The following is a 17,271-nucleotide window of genomic DNA, read 5'->3' as shown; positions in this document are numbered from 1 at the left end:
GTCCTTTCCAAAGAGCGAAATAAGCACCTGTGTGTCATCAACAACAAGAAGTCAATTTAAATAGAGCAGTTCATTTCGTTTTTCAAGTCACAATAAATCCCGGACAGCTTTCCCCAGCATTTGTCATCTAGTCTTTTATTAATTTTTTTTATTTTTATTTTTTTTTAAACACAATGTACAAAAATAGAGCTTCTTCCTTATTTTTAATGTAAAAATATTCCTCTGGTGCAGTTTTTTTTTTTTCTTTTTGTGGTTTCTTATTGTGACACTGTTTTTAATCTATTTTTAACTGGGGTTGGTGGGTCGTATTCTCTTAGTCCTCTTGGTGACTGTTGTGTACTTGAAAGGTTTCTGTATCTCCACTTGCCCCTTTGGGTACCTCTTCATAAAATGTACATCTTGCTGGTTTTCCCGGGTTTTGGGCCCTTTCCGCGGCCTCCCTTTTTTGGTGAATCCAACATACCAGCCTGAATATTTTGCAGACATCAGCGCCGTGTAGTTGTTTTCTAGGACTTTTTCAATGAAAACGCACTCCTTACTGGTGCCATCAGGCTGGAAAAGGAAAAAAAAAAAAAGAAAAGAAAAAATTAATTATCCAAATGCAAGCTCAGTGACCAAAACCCAATTTGGGATAATAAAATCATCACATCTGGACCTCTTTTTTTGGTTCAAACATTGTTAATAGGAGTTGTAACAAGCATCAGCTGAAATAGACTTTTTTTTTTTTTTGAAGCAAGAAAGCATGAGGTCATCATTTCTTTTTTTTTTTAAATACTCTTATGCAAGGAGAGAAAGATTTTTCAAAGACAACAATTAAGTTTATCCAGTCCAGCTCCTTCACCTGCAAGGAAAGCAAGACATGTAGCTTTGCTTTTTCTCATTAGGTAAAGAGGATGAATTGAACTCATGCCAGGGAAACATCACAATCAGCAAAAAACAAACCCCAGAATGTCCCATGGCCCAAACAACAGTGTTTCCCTTTCTACCACTTACTTCTGGTATGTTTTCGAAAATGCCTCATGGGCTTGCACCCATAACTACCCAGATCCCGCTAAGATCATTACAAGCTTTAGTTTAAGCCTTCACAGCACCTTGAAAACTCTCTCCCACCACCTCCCAGGGCGACACCAGGCAGATGGACCACCCGTGGTGCTCCAGGGGTGAGCCAGAGGGGTGGTAGAGGCACTGAGGTTCCCGACCCCACTCCAGCTCTTGGGACCCTGGATAGCCCTGAAGTCAGTGGTTATTTTGGAGACTCTGCACACCCTAGGCTTGGCTCTGACTCACAGCCCAGAGCGACACCAGCAGGGGAAGGGGCTGTTCCCACACTGGAACAGTTCCTAGATGAGATGGCATCCCACTGGCATCCTAATGTGCCTGTGGCTGCAGGACCGCATGGCAGCAGCATTCTCAGCCATCAGACCCACCCCAGCTCCACTGCCAGAGAGTGGGACATGCCAGTACCTGATTTACACTTCTTGTGTCACAGGGTAGGTTTCTGTTTGGAAGAGGGTTTCATTTCTTATTGCACATGGGACATGATCCCTCCTCTTTCCCAGTGTTTCAATCTCAGACTGAAAACTGCCACCCAAAGCTCCAGGAGTGGGCTTAGGAAGCCACATCCCTAAAGCACTTTCCTCCTCACAGAGGGAGACAGGATTAGCACTGAGCTTCTGAGCATCACTAGTGCTCCCCAGCCGCCCCACAGCTGGGACTTCTTTCCCCATGGAGCCACTGATTAGAGATTTTGGCAAACTGGGCTCAGTTCAGCTTGAAAATCAACACTAATAGACCTAGAACTGGGCTTTGAATGCAGCAGAATAGATCTCTGCCTTTGGAACTCTCACTTACACAGTGTACGCAGCATTGGAGGGAATCACAGCATCACACAACAGCATCTTCAAGTCCTTCAGCACAGAGGAAATTCTTCTCACCCATAACCTTCTGTCAGAAAACATATTTTGCCCTTTAACTGCTGAGTTACTCGTGCTGCACCTAGAATTTCACATGTTGTCATGTGCACCAGTACTTTGGTTTATACATGAAAAGACATCAGGGAGTAGATACAGCGTAACTGTGATATGGACCATCATATAGGACTTATCTAATGCTCAGCAAAGCCAAAGGAAGATTTCCATCATAATATTAGCCCAAGACAGTTCCCCACTGGTCACAGAATCGCAGAACATGCCGAGTTGGAAGGGACCCACAAGGATCATCCAGTCCAACTCCTGGCCCTGCACAGGTCCATCTCCAAGAGTTACACCCTATGTCCAAGAGTATTGTCCAAATCAATGAATTTTTCAGTACTGCAGGCATACATATGCTACTATTAAACTCTCTCCACCCAAATAGTATCAGACCCTCTCAGTCTTTAGCCATTTCAATTGTCATGCCCCAGGGCACACAGAACAGCCACAGCAGCATGACCAGCTCAGCCCCTGAGCGATGGTTGGTCTCAGGCTCTGATCGGGGGTTCCTCTGGGCACAGAGCTGAGCCCTGCATCTCTTTCCCAAGGACAGGTCAGCCTGCTCTTCCAGAGAAGCCTTCCTAAAGAGTCCTGCACAATCACAGTGGAGTTTGGTGCAGTTTGTGGGAAGGGCAGGGGATCACGAGACAGGAGGGAAACCATGTTGCCATGCTGCTCAGGCTTCCCTGCACCCCGATCCCCAAAAAACCGTGCACGAGCTACAAACAGAGCTGCACGATGGGAACCATTGGGCACGATGACCCAGGCTGGAGTCACACAGGCAGCAACAGAGGATGGCTGGTCATCAGCAGCCCCCAGGACAAGCCATTCCTCCATGACTTAATGCCTTTAGCAGAGCTTCAATTCCATCCGTGCAACAATATGTGATGTTTGCCCTAAAGCCAGTAATGCACATCCTGCCTAAAGGGTTTCATTACCAGGGTAGGTTTCATTAAGAGGGTAAAGGAAATTCTGGCAGCTTTTGCAACAAATATGCTAATGCAGGGCCTGTACAGGGGCTCTGCCATAGGACCAGCAGTCTCCATCCCAGGCAGGCACAAAGGTCCTCATTTTACCATCCGCAACTGGAAGCTCACAAACACTTTAATGAACGGCAGAACTGGGCAAAGCTCAGTGGTTCCAGTTCCGGGGGGGGAGTCATTCTCCGAGTCCTGGGTTTGATCAAAGCCACATGAGTGGGAAAGGGGGAAATCAGTCGACACCACAGGGTTCCACAGGTTTCAATGGGAAGCCATAAAACCAGCCGCAGGTTTCTCAGGGCTCAGCCCACTACAAACCCTTCCCCAATGAGTGGAGAATTTTTAAACAATAACATGGCTGAGATTCAAATCCACCCAAACCCAGGTGCTGGTGAACTGACCGGATCCATACCACAGAGGGAGCAGGTAATTGGAAGGGCTGTACCCCCATGCTCATGGAAAGGGACTGGACTTGAGCCCTGACCTTGTTGCTAGGAGAATTAAGGCTTTTTCAAGCAATTTGGGAGGTTTCTGCTTGTACTGCAATGTCAGTTTCTCATGAAAAACGAAGACTGGAATGAAAAGAAAACATATGTAGAAGGGGAAACTTATTCTACTGATAACAAAAAAGTATTTACTTATACCTTCAAATTTGCCGACAGAGCCTAAGGCGGAGACAGGAGGTGGAAGAATAACGAGGTGCAACTTCAGGCCAACCTCAGGGCTAATTTGAAGTAAACAAGGTGCATGAGATAAAATAACTTCGTTCTGGAAGAGGAAGAGCTAAATGATTTGATAACATGAAATTGCAGTAACATTTACAAGCACCTTGAGATAAATCAGGATAAGGGCCTCACTTCCCCAAACAGAGCATTCCTGTATGTGCTAAAACACGCCAGAGACAGACAAATGATTTTCAAACACTTAAAAGATAATTTTAGAGCATCTGTTATAATCCCCAATAGAATAAATCATTTGCACATGTTACCTACACCACAAAGAGCTGGACCCACAGCAATCTGTTAGGGGAAAAATCGATTTATAAGGGTTTTCAATACTTTTCAATCATCAGGTGTCCATCACTTAAAATTTAATCATGTCTCTATTTAAACCATAGCAAATCACTGCTTGGGTCTGTCAGCCATCTCCTCACTCCTCCAAAGAGAAGGGGGTGGAAGAGAAAAGAGAGACAGCTTTGGCCAAGCATCACTCCCTGCTGCAGCCACAGGCTCACCCTTCCCCAGCAGCTCCCAGTGCAAATGATCCAGGGCTGCACCCTCCATCACCGACGTCAGCCAGGAGCTGCTGCCAAGATGCATTTCATACATATCGTGCTGGCAAGGATGCACCTTGCAGAGCACTCGCCCTTCAAAACATGGAGCTTTATGTTTTGAATCAATTCTTTACAATAAAGAAGTTCTTGAAAGCCTCAGAGCTGCACAGGAGCCATCTGGCCCAGTGGCCTGGCCATAGGATGGAAGAGGACCCACAGCCAGTCCCACATGCCCACATCCTCGCAGGGCAGGCACAAGAGCTTCGCAGCCCCAGCTCCCTGCTCAGAGCAGACACAGAGCAGAGGCACAGCCCTGCTCCTGTGAAGGGCATGGGCTCTTTGCAGGTCAACACCTCCTGGCACCTGTGACGAGCAGCCACCAAACTGCCAATTTTGCCCCCAATTTTGCCCCCCAATTTTGCCCCCCAATTTTGCCAATTTTGCTGCCTGGCCACATGATGAGGCCACACCTCCACAGAGCTGACACCTTGCAGATCAGTTCTTTGCAGATAAATAATTCGGAGCATATTTAGTTTAAACACACCTCTACCACTCATGGGAAGATGTGGTATCCGTTAGCCAAATTTCTGATAAATTACTTATAAAATGCCTGATCTAAATGTCACCTTCCACAGACACGTCTGGGACATCGCCCAGGTCTGCGCAGAGGCAAGAAAAGCACAGCCTGAGCAGCATGAAGTGCTGGCTTCCATCTCTGGAATAACAGCTGGGGAGCAGCCCCAGTGGCAGTGAGCCACTGCCCAGTGCCAAGGCAGCAGACTTGAGTAGTCCCAGTCTTTTTATTGAGCAGGGTTAGAACACCAGCAGCCACCCAAGGCTCACCCTCCAGTAAAGGGTATCTCAAGTCTTTCTACACCATGGACCAACCCCACCCCATGTGCAACAGAAGCACAGCCAAAGGAGCCACACTGGAGCCAGGGGCTCTCTGAGCACCCTGAGCTTACCAGGGAGCAGCCTCAGATTGTTTGTGCAGAGCATTTGGCGACAGGCTCTCCAGTCTTAAACGTGAAACATGTTGAACTGACACTAAAGCAGAATTAAGTGCCAAAGCATTTGCTACTTCTACAATTACACTCCAGAGCGCTTTGGTGCTCCTGCTCTCTTTTTTATGACCCAACTTGGTCTTATTGTAGTTTGGCTTTCTCGTTTTAAGTTCTCCAAATGGAAAGGATCAAAGAGCTCTTTGTTGTCGTAGCAGGAGCGCTCCTCGGAGCGAGGCATTCCTGCCACGAACAGCTTGCTGCTCAGGGGGAATTCGCGGCAGCCTCTGTGCCACCAGCCTGAGCCAAAGCATTAGCAGGTGCAGCAGCCGCCTCCGCCTTCCCCCATTAGCCTGCCATACTAAGCCACCTGAGCAGCTTTTTATGGGAAAGGGAGGCCAGGGCAGGTTTTCTCATTTATGCTTCCCAAATCTGGCTCAGTGGGCACCGGCAAATCCAAACTTCACTCGGCTTTTACAGCAATAATAAGCTCGTGCAAGCAGCTTGGGGAACACCACAGCGCGGGGACAGATGCCTCCAAGACTGAAAGGTTTCTCTGTTTGCAAAGATCAGGGTACGAATTAAGCCCTGTGAGTGATGCTGTGCTAAGCTGTTGTTAGCTAAGCTTATGTTAAAATACTTCCCCCTCCTCAAATGCTGCTGCAATTAGGAGCTCTCCGGGTAAGTGACTGAAGGCATTGGTGATGTGCTGCAAATGAGAAAAAACACCAAACCCCATGAAACACATCTGTGACAACCCAGGAATGCCGGCTTGGCACAGGGCACAGCAAGACTCAACCCCTCAAGTGAGAAGGGTATGAGTCTCTGTCTAATTATCACCTTTCTGCCAGCTCAGCCCCCAGGCTCGAAAACTGTCAAACTGTGGTGATACCAGTCCTGCATACAAGGGAGAGCCTCTATCTCTGCAAGGGAAGCAACCTCTCCTCCTAAAAATCCTGGAGCAGGAAAGTTACCACTCAAGCAAAAGGTTTCCAAGAGGTGCACACACCGAGGCTTTTTCAAGGAAAACCCCTGAAAACAGACCTTTCCTGCAACCATCCTTCCCTCCCCCTCCACAGACAGACAGACAGAGGGGTTTCCCACGCGGTGGCACCCCACCGTGCTGGATTTCGTGCCACCCCCAGGTGTGAGGTACACCCACTGAGCTCAGCAATCATTTCAAAGGGCGCTGAAAATTTCCTTCAAACTCTAGCACTGTTTGATTCACACAGTGCATTACATGGAAGAAATCCTGCTCTGTATTTCCTAAATTTCATAGCAGTGACAGCAGGGAAAAGGCTTGGGTTTTCAGGAGAAATACAGCTCAGCAGTCCCAGTGAGCCACTCCTAAAGCATCTTGAGCTGAGGACCAAGGGCTGGTGCCCCCAGAATCACTGATAACCCCTAAAAGCCCCAGAGCTGTTTACCCAGCACGTGCCCAGTGACATATGGTTTTCAGGAAGCATGTTCCTCCTCTGTGGTTTTGCACAAGCTCAGCTCAAAGTTAGACAGGCAACACTCAATCTCCTCCAGATTCACTCCATGTGGCTTGGAAAATCCCGAGTGGAAGGAGGCAATGCAGGAGCTGCGTTAATGCCACAGCTTTTAGCACTGCCCCCTCTCCCCCTTCACACGCGCACACACACACACACACCCCTTTTAAAGGCAGGTCAGAAAACATGATGCTGAGGTGGGTACAGCAGCTGCCAGAGCCAGCAGTGCTGGGGGAGACAGAACCTCCTCACCACACAGGAGATCTGAGTGCTCCGTCACCCCCATGCACTTTATGGGCATTATAAGGACAGATCCATCACCAGCATCCTGATGCTCAGTATCCTGGATTTATGACAAGGCATCCTGACCACAGAGACACCTCTTGACCCAAATGCACATTCCTGCTCCTAGAGCGGGCTGTAAATCAGGGAAGCCGCATCCATAACTGCCAAGAGTCACTCAGCTTCATGTGCGTTTCCTCCAGCTCTCTGCCCTCTGAACCTGCACAATCCTCCGAGGAAAATACTTAGGAGTCATGATGGGCAGTTCAATAAAAGTGTCTGCCAGCACAGCAGAGAGGTTAATTATATATACAGGACATCTAAGTGCATTCACGAGGCAGGGGAAGTAACACAAAACTCGTGCGGAGGAGATTCTCCAATGAGAGGGCACCTCTCTGTCCAGAGGCCCCGGTTCAAAGCAGCACTGCCCAGTTTGCCCCACGCGCCCGGGGCACACCCCACCTCTCCTGACAGCAGGCGAAAACAGGCATGGTCTTGCACATGTGGCACAGGACATCCAGGCTTGGCAGAGCCCTGTCCCTGTCCATGCCAGACACAAGCTGCAGGAACCAAGGAAGGAAGAGAACAGTTTAAAATTTTTCTTTCCTTCTACCTTTCATTCCAAAATTCCACTTTTATAACTAAGTTCAGGAACCATCACTTTGCCCTGGAAGAGCATTCTGTCGCAGGATAAACATGAGGACGCGGAGATGAAAGGAGTCTCTCTAGGGATGAACCAAGCAAGGCTGAGGTTACACCAGGACATGCCTCCTAATCTGCTCCTTCTGTCACAACCACTTTTCCTGCCAACAGTGCAGCAGGGTGGCCATATCCGGAATTAGGGAAACTGGGTTGGCTTCACCTGGAAAGATGTCCATTTAGTTGATAGACTTTCCTAACTGCAACTCAGAGAGCTGCAAATACTTACTATTAATGATGAGAAACATCAACTACTTTTTAAATGAACTTTATTAAACCAAAAGAAAATCTAGGAAAACTTAAGAAGTCAAAACTGTGGGTTTCTTGCAGTAGGAAACTACTGCACTTCAGGAGATCTGAAACCACAGCCAGGTTTCAGATGTGATATCTGAGCAGATCTATGGCATCTACCATTACCTGCACCTACCTGGTCCAGTTACATGTGTGCTGGGAGGTGCTACATGTGATAAGAGCGGGGAAGGCATTTTTGCCCATCTGTACAAAGCACAGCCTGCTGGCTAAGTGCTCTGCTGGGGTTTGCTGGAGTTTCTTTTCCAGCAGTCATTTTCAGGCCAGTCCTGAATTTTCTATAAAAGTCATCTAAGAGCAGCAGCATATTTTGTGTAGGCTTGAATTCAGTATACAGTTGTAGCAAGGTGGAGGTTGGCCTCTTCTCCCAGGTAACAAGCAAGAAGACAAGAGGAAATGGCCTCAACTTGTTCAGGTTGAACATCAGAAGGAAACTGTTAAACCTGGGCAGGGGCTGCCCAGGGAGGTGTTGGAGTCCCCATCCCTGGAGGTGTCCAAGGAAGGCCTGGCCGTGGCACTGAGTGCTCTGGGCTGGGGGACAAGGTGGGGATGGGGCACAGGGTGGGCTCCATGGTATTGGAGCTCTTTTCCAATCCAATTGATTCCATGATTCTGTGATATGGGAGTTATGCCACTACTGGATTTTTTTTTTTAATTGTTTAAAACATCAAGTCTAGATCATGAGTGGAACAGGATAATGGGACTAGAACAGTTGCTGACCCCATAGCAGGTCCTGGGTTGATCCCAGATTTATTCACATTAAACAAACATGCACAGTGACTTTGTAAGTTATCATTTCAAATGAATGCAATCTCATCCAGCCAACATTCCAGTAGTGACACTGGTTTCCCTGGGGCAAGTTTAGATCGGGGGAATTTAGAACAAAGAAAGGTCATTGATTGTCTGCACGATGGCATTAGTTCTCTTCATGTCAAGTTATATTACTAAGAAAAGAGATAAATCCATGATCAAATCAAGTGCCATCCATAAAAATTGATCATCCAGAATTGTTCCAGCCTGTGAATGACCAACTTCCAGCTGTACACAACAAATGCAAGGCTTGAGACTTGTCCTCCCTTAGGAAAGCTTAGTACCTTCTGGTATCCAAAAGACAATGTAAGAAAATTTCAAGAACAAAAATGTATTTGAGCAAGATCTACCTTTTTTGACCTTAGATTAGGTTTTTAACAACCACATCAACTGGACTATATTTTGCTATTGTTGGAGCACAGGTTTTATTCTCTACTTCAAAATTAGCCTCTGTTTTCTCACTTCATCTCCAAAACCAAACTGAGATACAAGTAGAAATAGTCCCTGAAGAGCAGGACTGACATGACTGTGGAAGACAAGGTTGCACTGCTTTGTTACAAGTTAAATACATCCGTGTATTTGCTAAGTAACACTTAGGAGAAACATCAGCCTCAGCTTAGAAATGCTCAAGAGCAACAAAAAGTGGTGCTTGGGAGATGAGATGCTCTGAGGAAAGCAAGTAAATTCAACTTGATAATTGTCAGCACAAGATGCACACAGCAGCACACCCTCTCCACTCAGAGAGGGTGAGGCATGACCAGGGCTCAGGGATCCCCATCAGTAATTTTAATTACCATTTAACGTTAGGGAACTGAAATATTCCAACACGACACGCAGCTGCAGCCACCAAGAAACACAGGGGACAGGATGTTAGCAGCTTTATGTGACACTTGCTCCCTGAACACAGAAAGGATTAAATTAAATTATCACGCAGCTTTCAAGAAGATGGCACTTCTTCCCTGGAAGAGGATACAGAGTTTCCAGCCATGAGATAAGGAAAAGATTTAGAAGTCAAGCTTACAAGCTTGGTCTGCAAAGTGAACCCTGACTTTGCAAAGCTCAGTCTGAGAGAAAACGGGGGCTTCTTAGGAATACCCGAAGGAAAGCATGGCGCTTCCTAAAGAGGAATCGCACAGCTCTCTGTCCAGACACAGCCTGGACACACAGGGCCAACACTCACAACCTCAACAGAGCAGCTGTGAGTCTCTAGTAAAAAAATAACACAATGAAGAAGTTTGATTTTTATTTTTTTTTTAATAAAAGGACCTTTTGCTTTATTTCAGACCGAACACCTAAAGTATTATGGCTGTGTTAAGAAGCTTAGGTTAAATGGAAATGTTCATATATGGCTAAAACATGACTACAAGGACGTCTTGACCATGTGGCTTGGCCTGTGAAAACACATTTAAAGCATCGGCCCCATCTCAGATGTTTCCACTTGTACCGGAGGCAGCCCCGCTCGCAGGACTCACAGCTCACGTCAGGCACGGCTCCTCCATCCACTGTGTGGATAAAGCCAGACCTTCTCCTCTACCCACTGTGTGGTTAAAGCCAGACCTCCCATCCTTGCTCATCCCAAGAGGATCAGCATCCATTCGGGGTGCTTAGAAAATTGCAAGGACTTAAGGTAGCACTTAGCACAGACCGAAAATACTCACATTACTCTCACAAGATGCTAGGGCATGTCCAACCAGCACTGTCAGTGTTCTGACTGGCAAAGTACCTAAGCACAAACCCAACCCCAGCAGCACACTATCAGCATAAATGTACCTGATGTGCTCCATTTATGAAACCCGTGACATAAATGCATGAGACCACACAGATAAAATGTAAAAACAGCACAGACAAAGGATCAGCAAAGGGAAGGCACTGGCAAGTGCCTCCATGGTGACATAAGCCTCTCTCCCCATCCCCATCAGTGCCATGAGCACCACAGCCTGCTGGCTCAGACAGCCTTCAGGGCTTTTGCATCCAAGCCTTGTGCACACTGACTCAGTTCAGAGCTGATGCGGTTTCAATCATTTGTGAAACAGTGGGGTCTTCCCCATACAAGCATGATGTTTTTGCCATCTCCTCAGCCTCTTGTGCCATGTGACCTCAAGCACTGCCAGCATTCCCCAGCCACCCCAGTTCTGTCCAAGAACTCTCCCATCACTCCTTCCCAAGACTTGCAGCTGTTCAGTGTTTATCAGCATCCTCCAAATGCTCTCTGTCTTCTGCACAAGGAGCTTCCAAATGACCTCTACTTTCCGCATGATACCAAGATCAGTCACCTGCTGTCCCACACCACCACAAACCAACCTTCCGCAAAACTCATTACCTACAATCACATCATTTTCCCCTCCTCTTCCCACCGCCACAGAAACTGCTGTAAACAAGTCATCACAAACACAGAACCAGGACAAGGCCCATTGCTCATGACGAATATTAATGCTGCAAAGGTCCAGTGAGTTTGCATGAACTCCCACCACTCCAAAGGGGACTGCTGCAGCACTGGAGCCCATCCCTTTCCATGCTACAGCAGCCTCAGCAGAATGAACACCAGGAAACAGTTTCACTGGGCTCGATCATAAATGGCTTCTTGGGAATCATTACACAGAATCACAGAATATTCTGAGCTGGAAGGCACCCACAAGGATCATCGACTCCAACTCTTAAGTGAACAGTCCACATGGGGATCAAACCCACAACACTGGTGTTATGAGCATCAGGCTCTAACACAGTTGTGCCATGCAGAGTCAGGATTCCTGAAAAAGCTGGCTGCCACTGCTCAAGGGCAGGAGCTATTCCAGTGGGGCTACTGCTCACCAGCTGAGCAAACCCAGCACAGCTGTACCCACCTCAGGCTGTGACACCTCATCTCTGTGCCTACAGCAGAGCCACCACAGCCCCCTGGGGAAGGTGCACAGTGGGGTCTGGCCAGCCCTGAGCACATTACACCCATGACAAATTGTTATGAGACAGCGTGATAACAACATCCCTATCATAATGTCCATAACATCCAACAGCCCCTCCTCGGGGAACTCCTCTGACACATTTCTGGCACTGTAAAGATCTGAAACTGCAACAAATTAATCAGATGATACAAATTCCATCACATCTAGCATCCACAGAAGCTTGAATGCAATGCTTCAGGTCAGCCAGTAATGGGAAAGGGGCAGCTGTGGAAGGCTGAAGTGCTACCCAAAGCCTCATTATCAGAGAATCACAGAACACAGAGCTGGAAGGGACCCATCGGGATCATCCAACCCAACTCCTGCCCCTGCACAGGACCAACCCCAAGACTCACACCATGTCTCTGAGAGCATTGTCCAAACCCTCCTGGAGCTCTGGCAGCCTTGGGGCTGTGCCCACTGCCCTGGGGAGCCTGGTCAGTGCCCAACCAGCCTCTGGGGGAAGAACCTTTGCCTGAGATCCAACCTGACCCTGCCCTGACACAGCTCCAGCCATTCCCTCGAGTCTTGTCACTGGTCACAAGGGTGAAGAGATCAGTGCTGCCCCTCTGCTTCCCCTCGGGAGGATGTTGAAGACCCCAGTGAGGTCTCCCCTCAGTCTTCTCTTCTCCAGCTGAACACACCAAGTGCCCTCAGCGTCCTCACGCGGCTTCCTCCCAAGCCCCTTCCCCATCTCCATGTCCCTCCTTTGGACACTCTCTAAGGGCTCAATCTCTTCCTTCCATTGTGTCCCCCCAAACTGCCTCAATGTTGAGGTGAGGCCGCCCCAGGGCAGAGCAGAGCAGGACAATCCCCTCCCTGATGCCCCCAGGACAGGGTTGGCCCTCCTGGCTGCCAGGGCACTGCTGACTCAGGGCCAACTGGCCACTGACCAGGATCCCCAGGGCCCTTCCCACAGAGCTGCTCTCCAGCCTCTCGATGATGTTTGCGGGGTTGAATGGAAGGAAAGAATTGCTGATTTTAGCTTTCACTTCTGCTTTTAATTTCGTGAGAATCTCAGCTTCTATGTTTTCAGAACAATAATTCAAATTTTTTCCATGGGTTGCAGGAAAAAAGCCTGATCAGGTGAATGTAGAAGATTCCAATGGCTTACCCAAAAGAAAAGTGGTTTTGTCATCTTATTGCTTTTAAGACCTTTACAATCTTGCAGGCCCTGATTCCAGATTTTTGGTCACTTGAGACTGATATCGAATCAGGTCCACCTGTTCAAAGTATGGCAGGGTCCAAGACTGCTTGGCTTCAGGCTCCACTGAAGGCATTTATTTAGATGACTTAAACTAAAACAAACTCACGGGGGAGCGAAAGCCTGGGAACAACTCACTTCAAAAAAGGACCAACCTCCCCATATGAAGAACCGGATTGCAGTTCAAAACAAGATCTGAGTGAGACCCAGCAAAAGCCATGTCAAGTTTTGCTTTCAAATGAGATGCCAAGTCAGAATAGTTTATGGCTGAACATGCCACAGAGAGATCCACAAAACACACACTATTAAACCCGACACCCCACCAATTCTGGTCATGTTTATGTTGCAAATTCAGCATTCAGCTCCAGAAATTGTTAGGTTTTACAAGCCCCTTTCAAGCAACCTGAGTACTGTGCAACTCCAGGAAAAAGTCTGGATAAGCATCAAACCCCTGTGAAACTCAGAGTTCTGCCCCAAATCCACGATGCAGTTAGGTGTGGTTTTAAACATCCAAGCTAAGGAGGGCAAACACCTCATCTACTGCATCAGAGTTCCAAACTGCAAACCTCGGGGTGCCCCTGCCCTCGCCACACACCTCCCAGCAGCTCTGCAGCCCACCCGGCTGCCAGGACAGCCCTGGCACACCAGGAGGACTCGCACCCTGCCATGCAGGACTGGGGCATGTAAAGGGCATAGGGCTCAGAGCTCATCCCTAAGTCTCCTTGCTTCAGCCCCCTGGCCTGGAGTCTCCACCAGCAGTGTTTCAAAGGTAGCTTTTCAAGAAATCTTAACCTCGACCTTGACCAAAGCCAACCGATGAAAAAGCTGCTCCAGGTATACGAGTAAGGCTTTGGAGAATCACCCGGTCTCTCCCACCCAGGTAAGTCTCCTTGTCCTACAAAGGATGGCTCCCACTGAAGCCCCTGGAGTTCCTGTAACTCAACACATGCCCTCTCCCATGAGGCCAGAGGGGTTATAAAGGGCCAAGAGCACATTCAGGGGCCATAGCGGGTGCCTTCACTCCTTGATGCTGTCACAGTTTTTTAGCCAACTTTTCTGAGTAAACACACACATGCTTCAAGAAAACCCCTATTTTAAAGCTGTAATGTAAACAATCCCAAATTATTACTATCCCCTAAAGGCTACTGCTGGCAGGCATCAGTGATAAAGCTCTGCCAGAGAAGTCTGGCATCTAGCAACAATTTGTTTGTTGTCCTGCAAAAATACAGAGAGCCTTGCCATATGGTATTAGCAACTTTCTGGTAACATTAAGAAATATATTGGCTTGGAAAGCAGTTATCACACCAGAAAAAAATCTTATGTCTGAGAGGCAGGTCTATGCTGTAAGTGGCAACAGCACAGTAGGGCTGGTCAGGGAGAGGTGGCCAGCACAGCCATGCCACCTCCAGCCCCCAGCACCAATGACATGCCCCTGGCACTGCCATGCTTTGGCTGGCACAGTTTTTTTCAGGAGCTGGACTGTGCTTGAGGGCACGAGCTCAGCACTGCTTGTCAGTGCTTTGTGAGTGCTGAGAGGGCTCCAGCGCTGCAGACGTGGCATCAGCAAAGCTGTCCCCGGAAGGCACCCAAATTACCTGTCCCCAGCCTGAAGCACTGCCTCAGCCATCCAACTGGCCATGGTTTCCTACCTTTCACCAAACACCTTTTCCCCACTGCTCACATTAAGCTCAGAGAAAAATTCTTTAACAAAAATAATGCACATCTACTACAATGATTTTGAGAACGTGTGGACACCAGGTCACTGAGGATTTTTGAAAGAAAACCTAAAGAGAGATGGTGCAAGTCAGCATGTGTTTTTGGTGGGAAACCACCTATTTTATAGAATCACATGCTCTCAGGCTTCAATTCTCAGGAGCAGAACTGATGCAACGATGCAGTTCTCTCAGGATACAACTTTAGTGCACTCACTTTCTGTACAGTTCGAAGGGATGATCTGTGATAGACCTCATTCTATCAGTTTTCTAACTCTATTCCTATTTCTGGAGTTTTCTCTGTAGCCACATCCTCCCTCAGAAGAAGGACTCCTCCACTTTTCCAGCAGTGCAGGAGTTGCCTGCAGAGTTGCAGTATCAATGGAGCAGCATTACATGGAGCACAGCACACAACAGACAGTCACCACACTGCATTCTGAGTCCCAGCCCACTAAGGAGATACGTTTCAGCACCACCACCTTCTTCTCCTTCCTGGAAGAGCTCAAGGAGTCACTTAATGCACTGAGAAGTGGAGTTGTTCTCAAAATGAAGCCAACAGGGAACAATATCGCTGGATGTGGGAAAGACGCAATCCATCTAATGCCATGGAAGAACATTAGTGGGATTGCTTGGAGCATCTTCTGAAGACACTTCTGGATCAACTCAAATATGTGCTTAGCTCTTTCCCCATTCTTCTCAAATTTTCTGCATTCCTTACAGACATTACTTGTCTCCCCTGCTTCTGTATCTTGCTCTGCAAAGTGGTGTCTCCCTTGCCACAGTCTGCAGTAGCACCCTCACCTCCCACAAGGCAGCTCTGCAGGAAGCCAAGTCCATTCTACCCTGCCCTTGGACAGCCCAGAAAAACAGGGCTGTTCTCTCCCTTTACAGGTGGGAGTGTAAACTACCCTCCTTATGGATACCTGTCATAGCCTGCTCCAGCCCATAATACACTTTCTAGGTTATTATGGGACATAAAAGGGCTTAAATTCAAAGCAGGTTTTCAACTGGGGGGACTCAAGACTGCTGACTGAGGAGCAGAATAAAGCCAGATGGCACGTGCTGGTATTGCTGGTATTATGCTGTGTAAGGCAATAGGAAATGAGCAGAGGAAAAGACCCGGTTTGGTCCCACGGTTCCTCTCTGGCCAAATGAACATACTGGGACAACCGTGAAACAATCAGTTTATGGGTTTCATTCCCCTCCACCCCCAGACGGAACTTAAATATTTGTATAAGCCCAGGCGTAACTTCTATCTAATGTTTTCCTTGGGGTTTACTAGCTGTTTAGAGCATTCAAGCTAAACAGCATTCCCTCAAACTCTTGCCACAAAGAGAGCTGAAACTATGATAATAATTAAAACCACGTTCTTTTGGTATCAAGAAGACATGCTATTATTTTCTTTTTTTGCGCATGAGAAGTTGTTAAATGGGCAACACGTCTGGAACATTTTCTTTCCAAACGCCATGCCCCATACCCCCTCCGGCTCAGGTCGGCTGGTTTGTGAACTTGTCAGCAGGCTGGGGTGGGAAGGCTCATATTTACAAGAATAGACTCATTTATTTTTTGTAACAAACCATTTGCCAACTTAATGCTATGAAAAGCATATCAGGGGGAAAAAAAATGGTTCATGCTGCGTGAAAGGTGATGAGCTAAAGAACTGTCCTGCCTTGGCACCCAATGGACCAAATCAAGGGATGAGTCTTAAATACATACTATATACAAATATAATGTATGTTTTGAAAAACAGGTGCTGACTTTGCCAGGATGCTCCTGGGCACTTAGCACAGAGCAGGAAAGGTTGTGGGCTGCACCGTGTGCCATTGCTGATCCACTTGGGGAAAGGTCTACTAAAGAAAAAGGTAAGATTTTGCGCTTGTTTCACCCCATCTAATTTGAGTGCCTCTAAGGTCTCCATAACTGTGGTATCAGCACCTCATAAACATTAACAAAATTATCCTTATAACATTGCAGGGAAAAACGCTATCATCACATTTAAAGGATGGAAAATTAGAGCACAAAAAAAAATCAAAGTCAGGTTTGTGTCCAATGCAACCTTTGAAAGCATCCAATGTGTATCCTGAGAGGCTAAATCTGGTTAAAACAATGAATTTCCCTGTCCAAGATCAAACTACAGTGTCTCACGTGGTGTTGCAATCGCACTGCACAAGGGCAGGAAGCAGAGAGAACCGGCTGCTTCGGTCCAGTCCTCCTGGAGCACCAATCTCCAAGTCTCCCCCAGTCCAGAGCAGTGCTCTGGATGCCTCGACAGGCAGCTCCAAAGAGGGTCAGGCATAGGGCACAGCTGGCAGCAAATGATCTAGACTGAGCCTCGACAGAGCAGCCACACTGCTCCCGAGGAACACACAAGGGGAGGAGGGGGGGATTGCTGGGGAGGGCAGTGTCCCGCAGCTGTCACCCCCGGGACCACTAAAGTAAATCATTTTTCATCAGAGCCATTTGGTTTCTGATTTTTGTTTGGGAGTGTGGCTTTCACTGCCTTGACTCAAGCTTTCCTTTTTCACAGCCACAAAGATGCTAGATTTGAATGCCTGGTGGTGCAAAGTGTGGGCAGCAGGGTTTGGAAGGCTGGGATGTTTTATTT

At 47.6% G+C, this 17,271-nt stretch overlaps 1 protein-coding gene across 1 annotated transcript in view; it reads right to left on the bottom strand.

Moving 5' to 3' along the window:
- Positions 1-226: 226 nt before the first annotated feature.
- Positions 227-17,271, bottom strand: part of FGF18 (fibroblast growth factor 18) — a 72,993-nt gene continuing 55,948 nt past the window's right edge. Inside the window, exon 5 of the mRNA XM_027740819.2 lies at positions 227-552. Coding sequence (XP_027596620.1) covers positions 286-552 — 267 coding nt within the window. The 3' untranslated portion in view covers positions 227-285. The remainder of the gene's footprint in view (positions 553-17,271) is intronic.

This window comes from Pipra filicauda, unplaced genomic scaffold (genome assembly GCF_003945595.2).
Source record: "Pipra filicauda isolate LSUMZ 115617 unplaced genomic scaffold, ASM394559v2 scaffold373_size706493_pilon, whole genome shotgun sequence".
In the NCBI taxonomy this organism is placed as follows: Eukaryota; Metazoa; Chordata; class Aves; order Passeriformes; family Pipridae; genus Pipra; species Pipra filicauda.
Note: the sequence above shows the minus strand (reverse complement) of the source record. Positions and strands in the feature narration are given on the sequence as shown.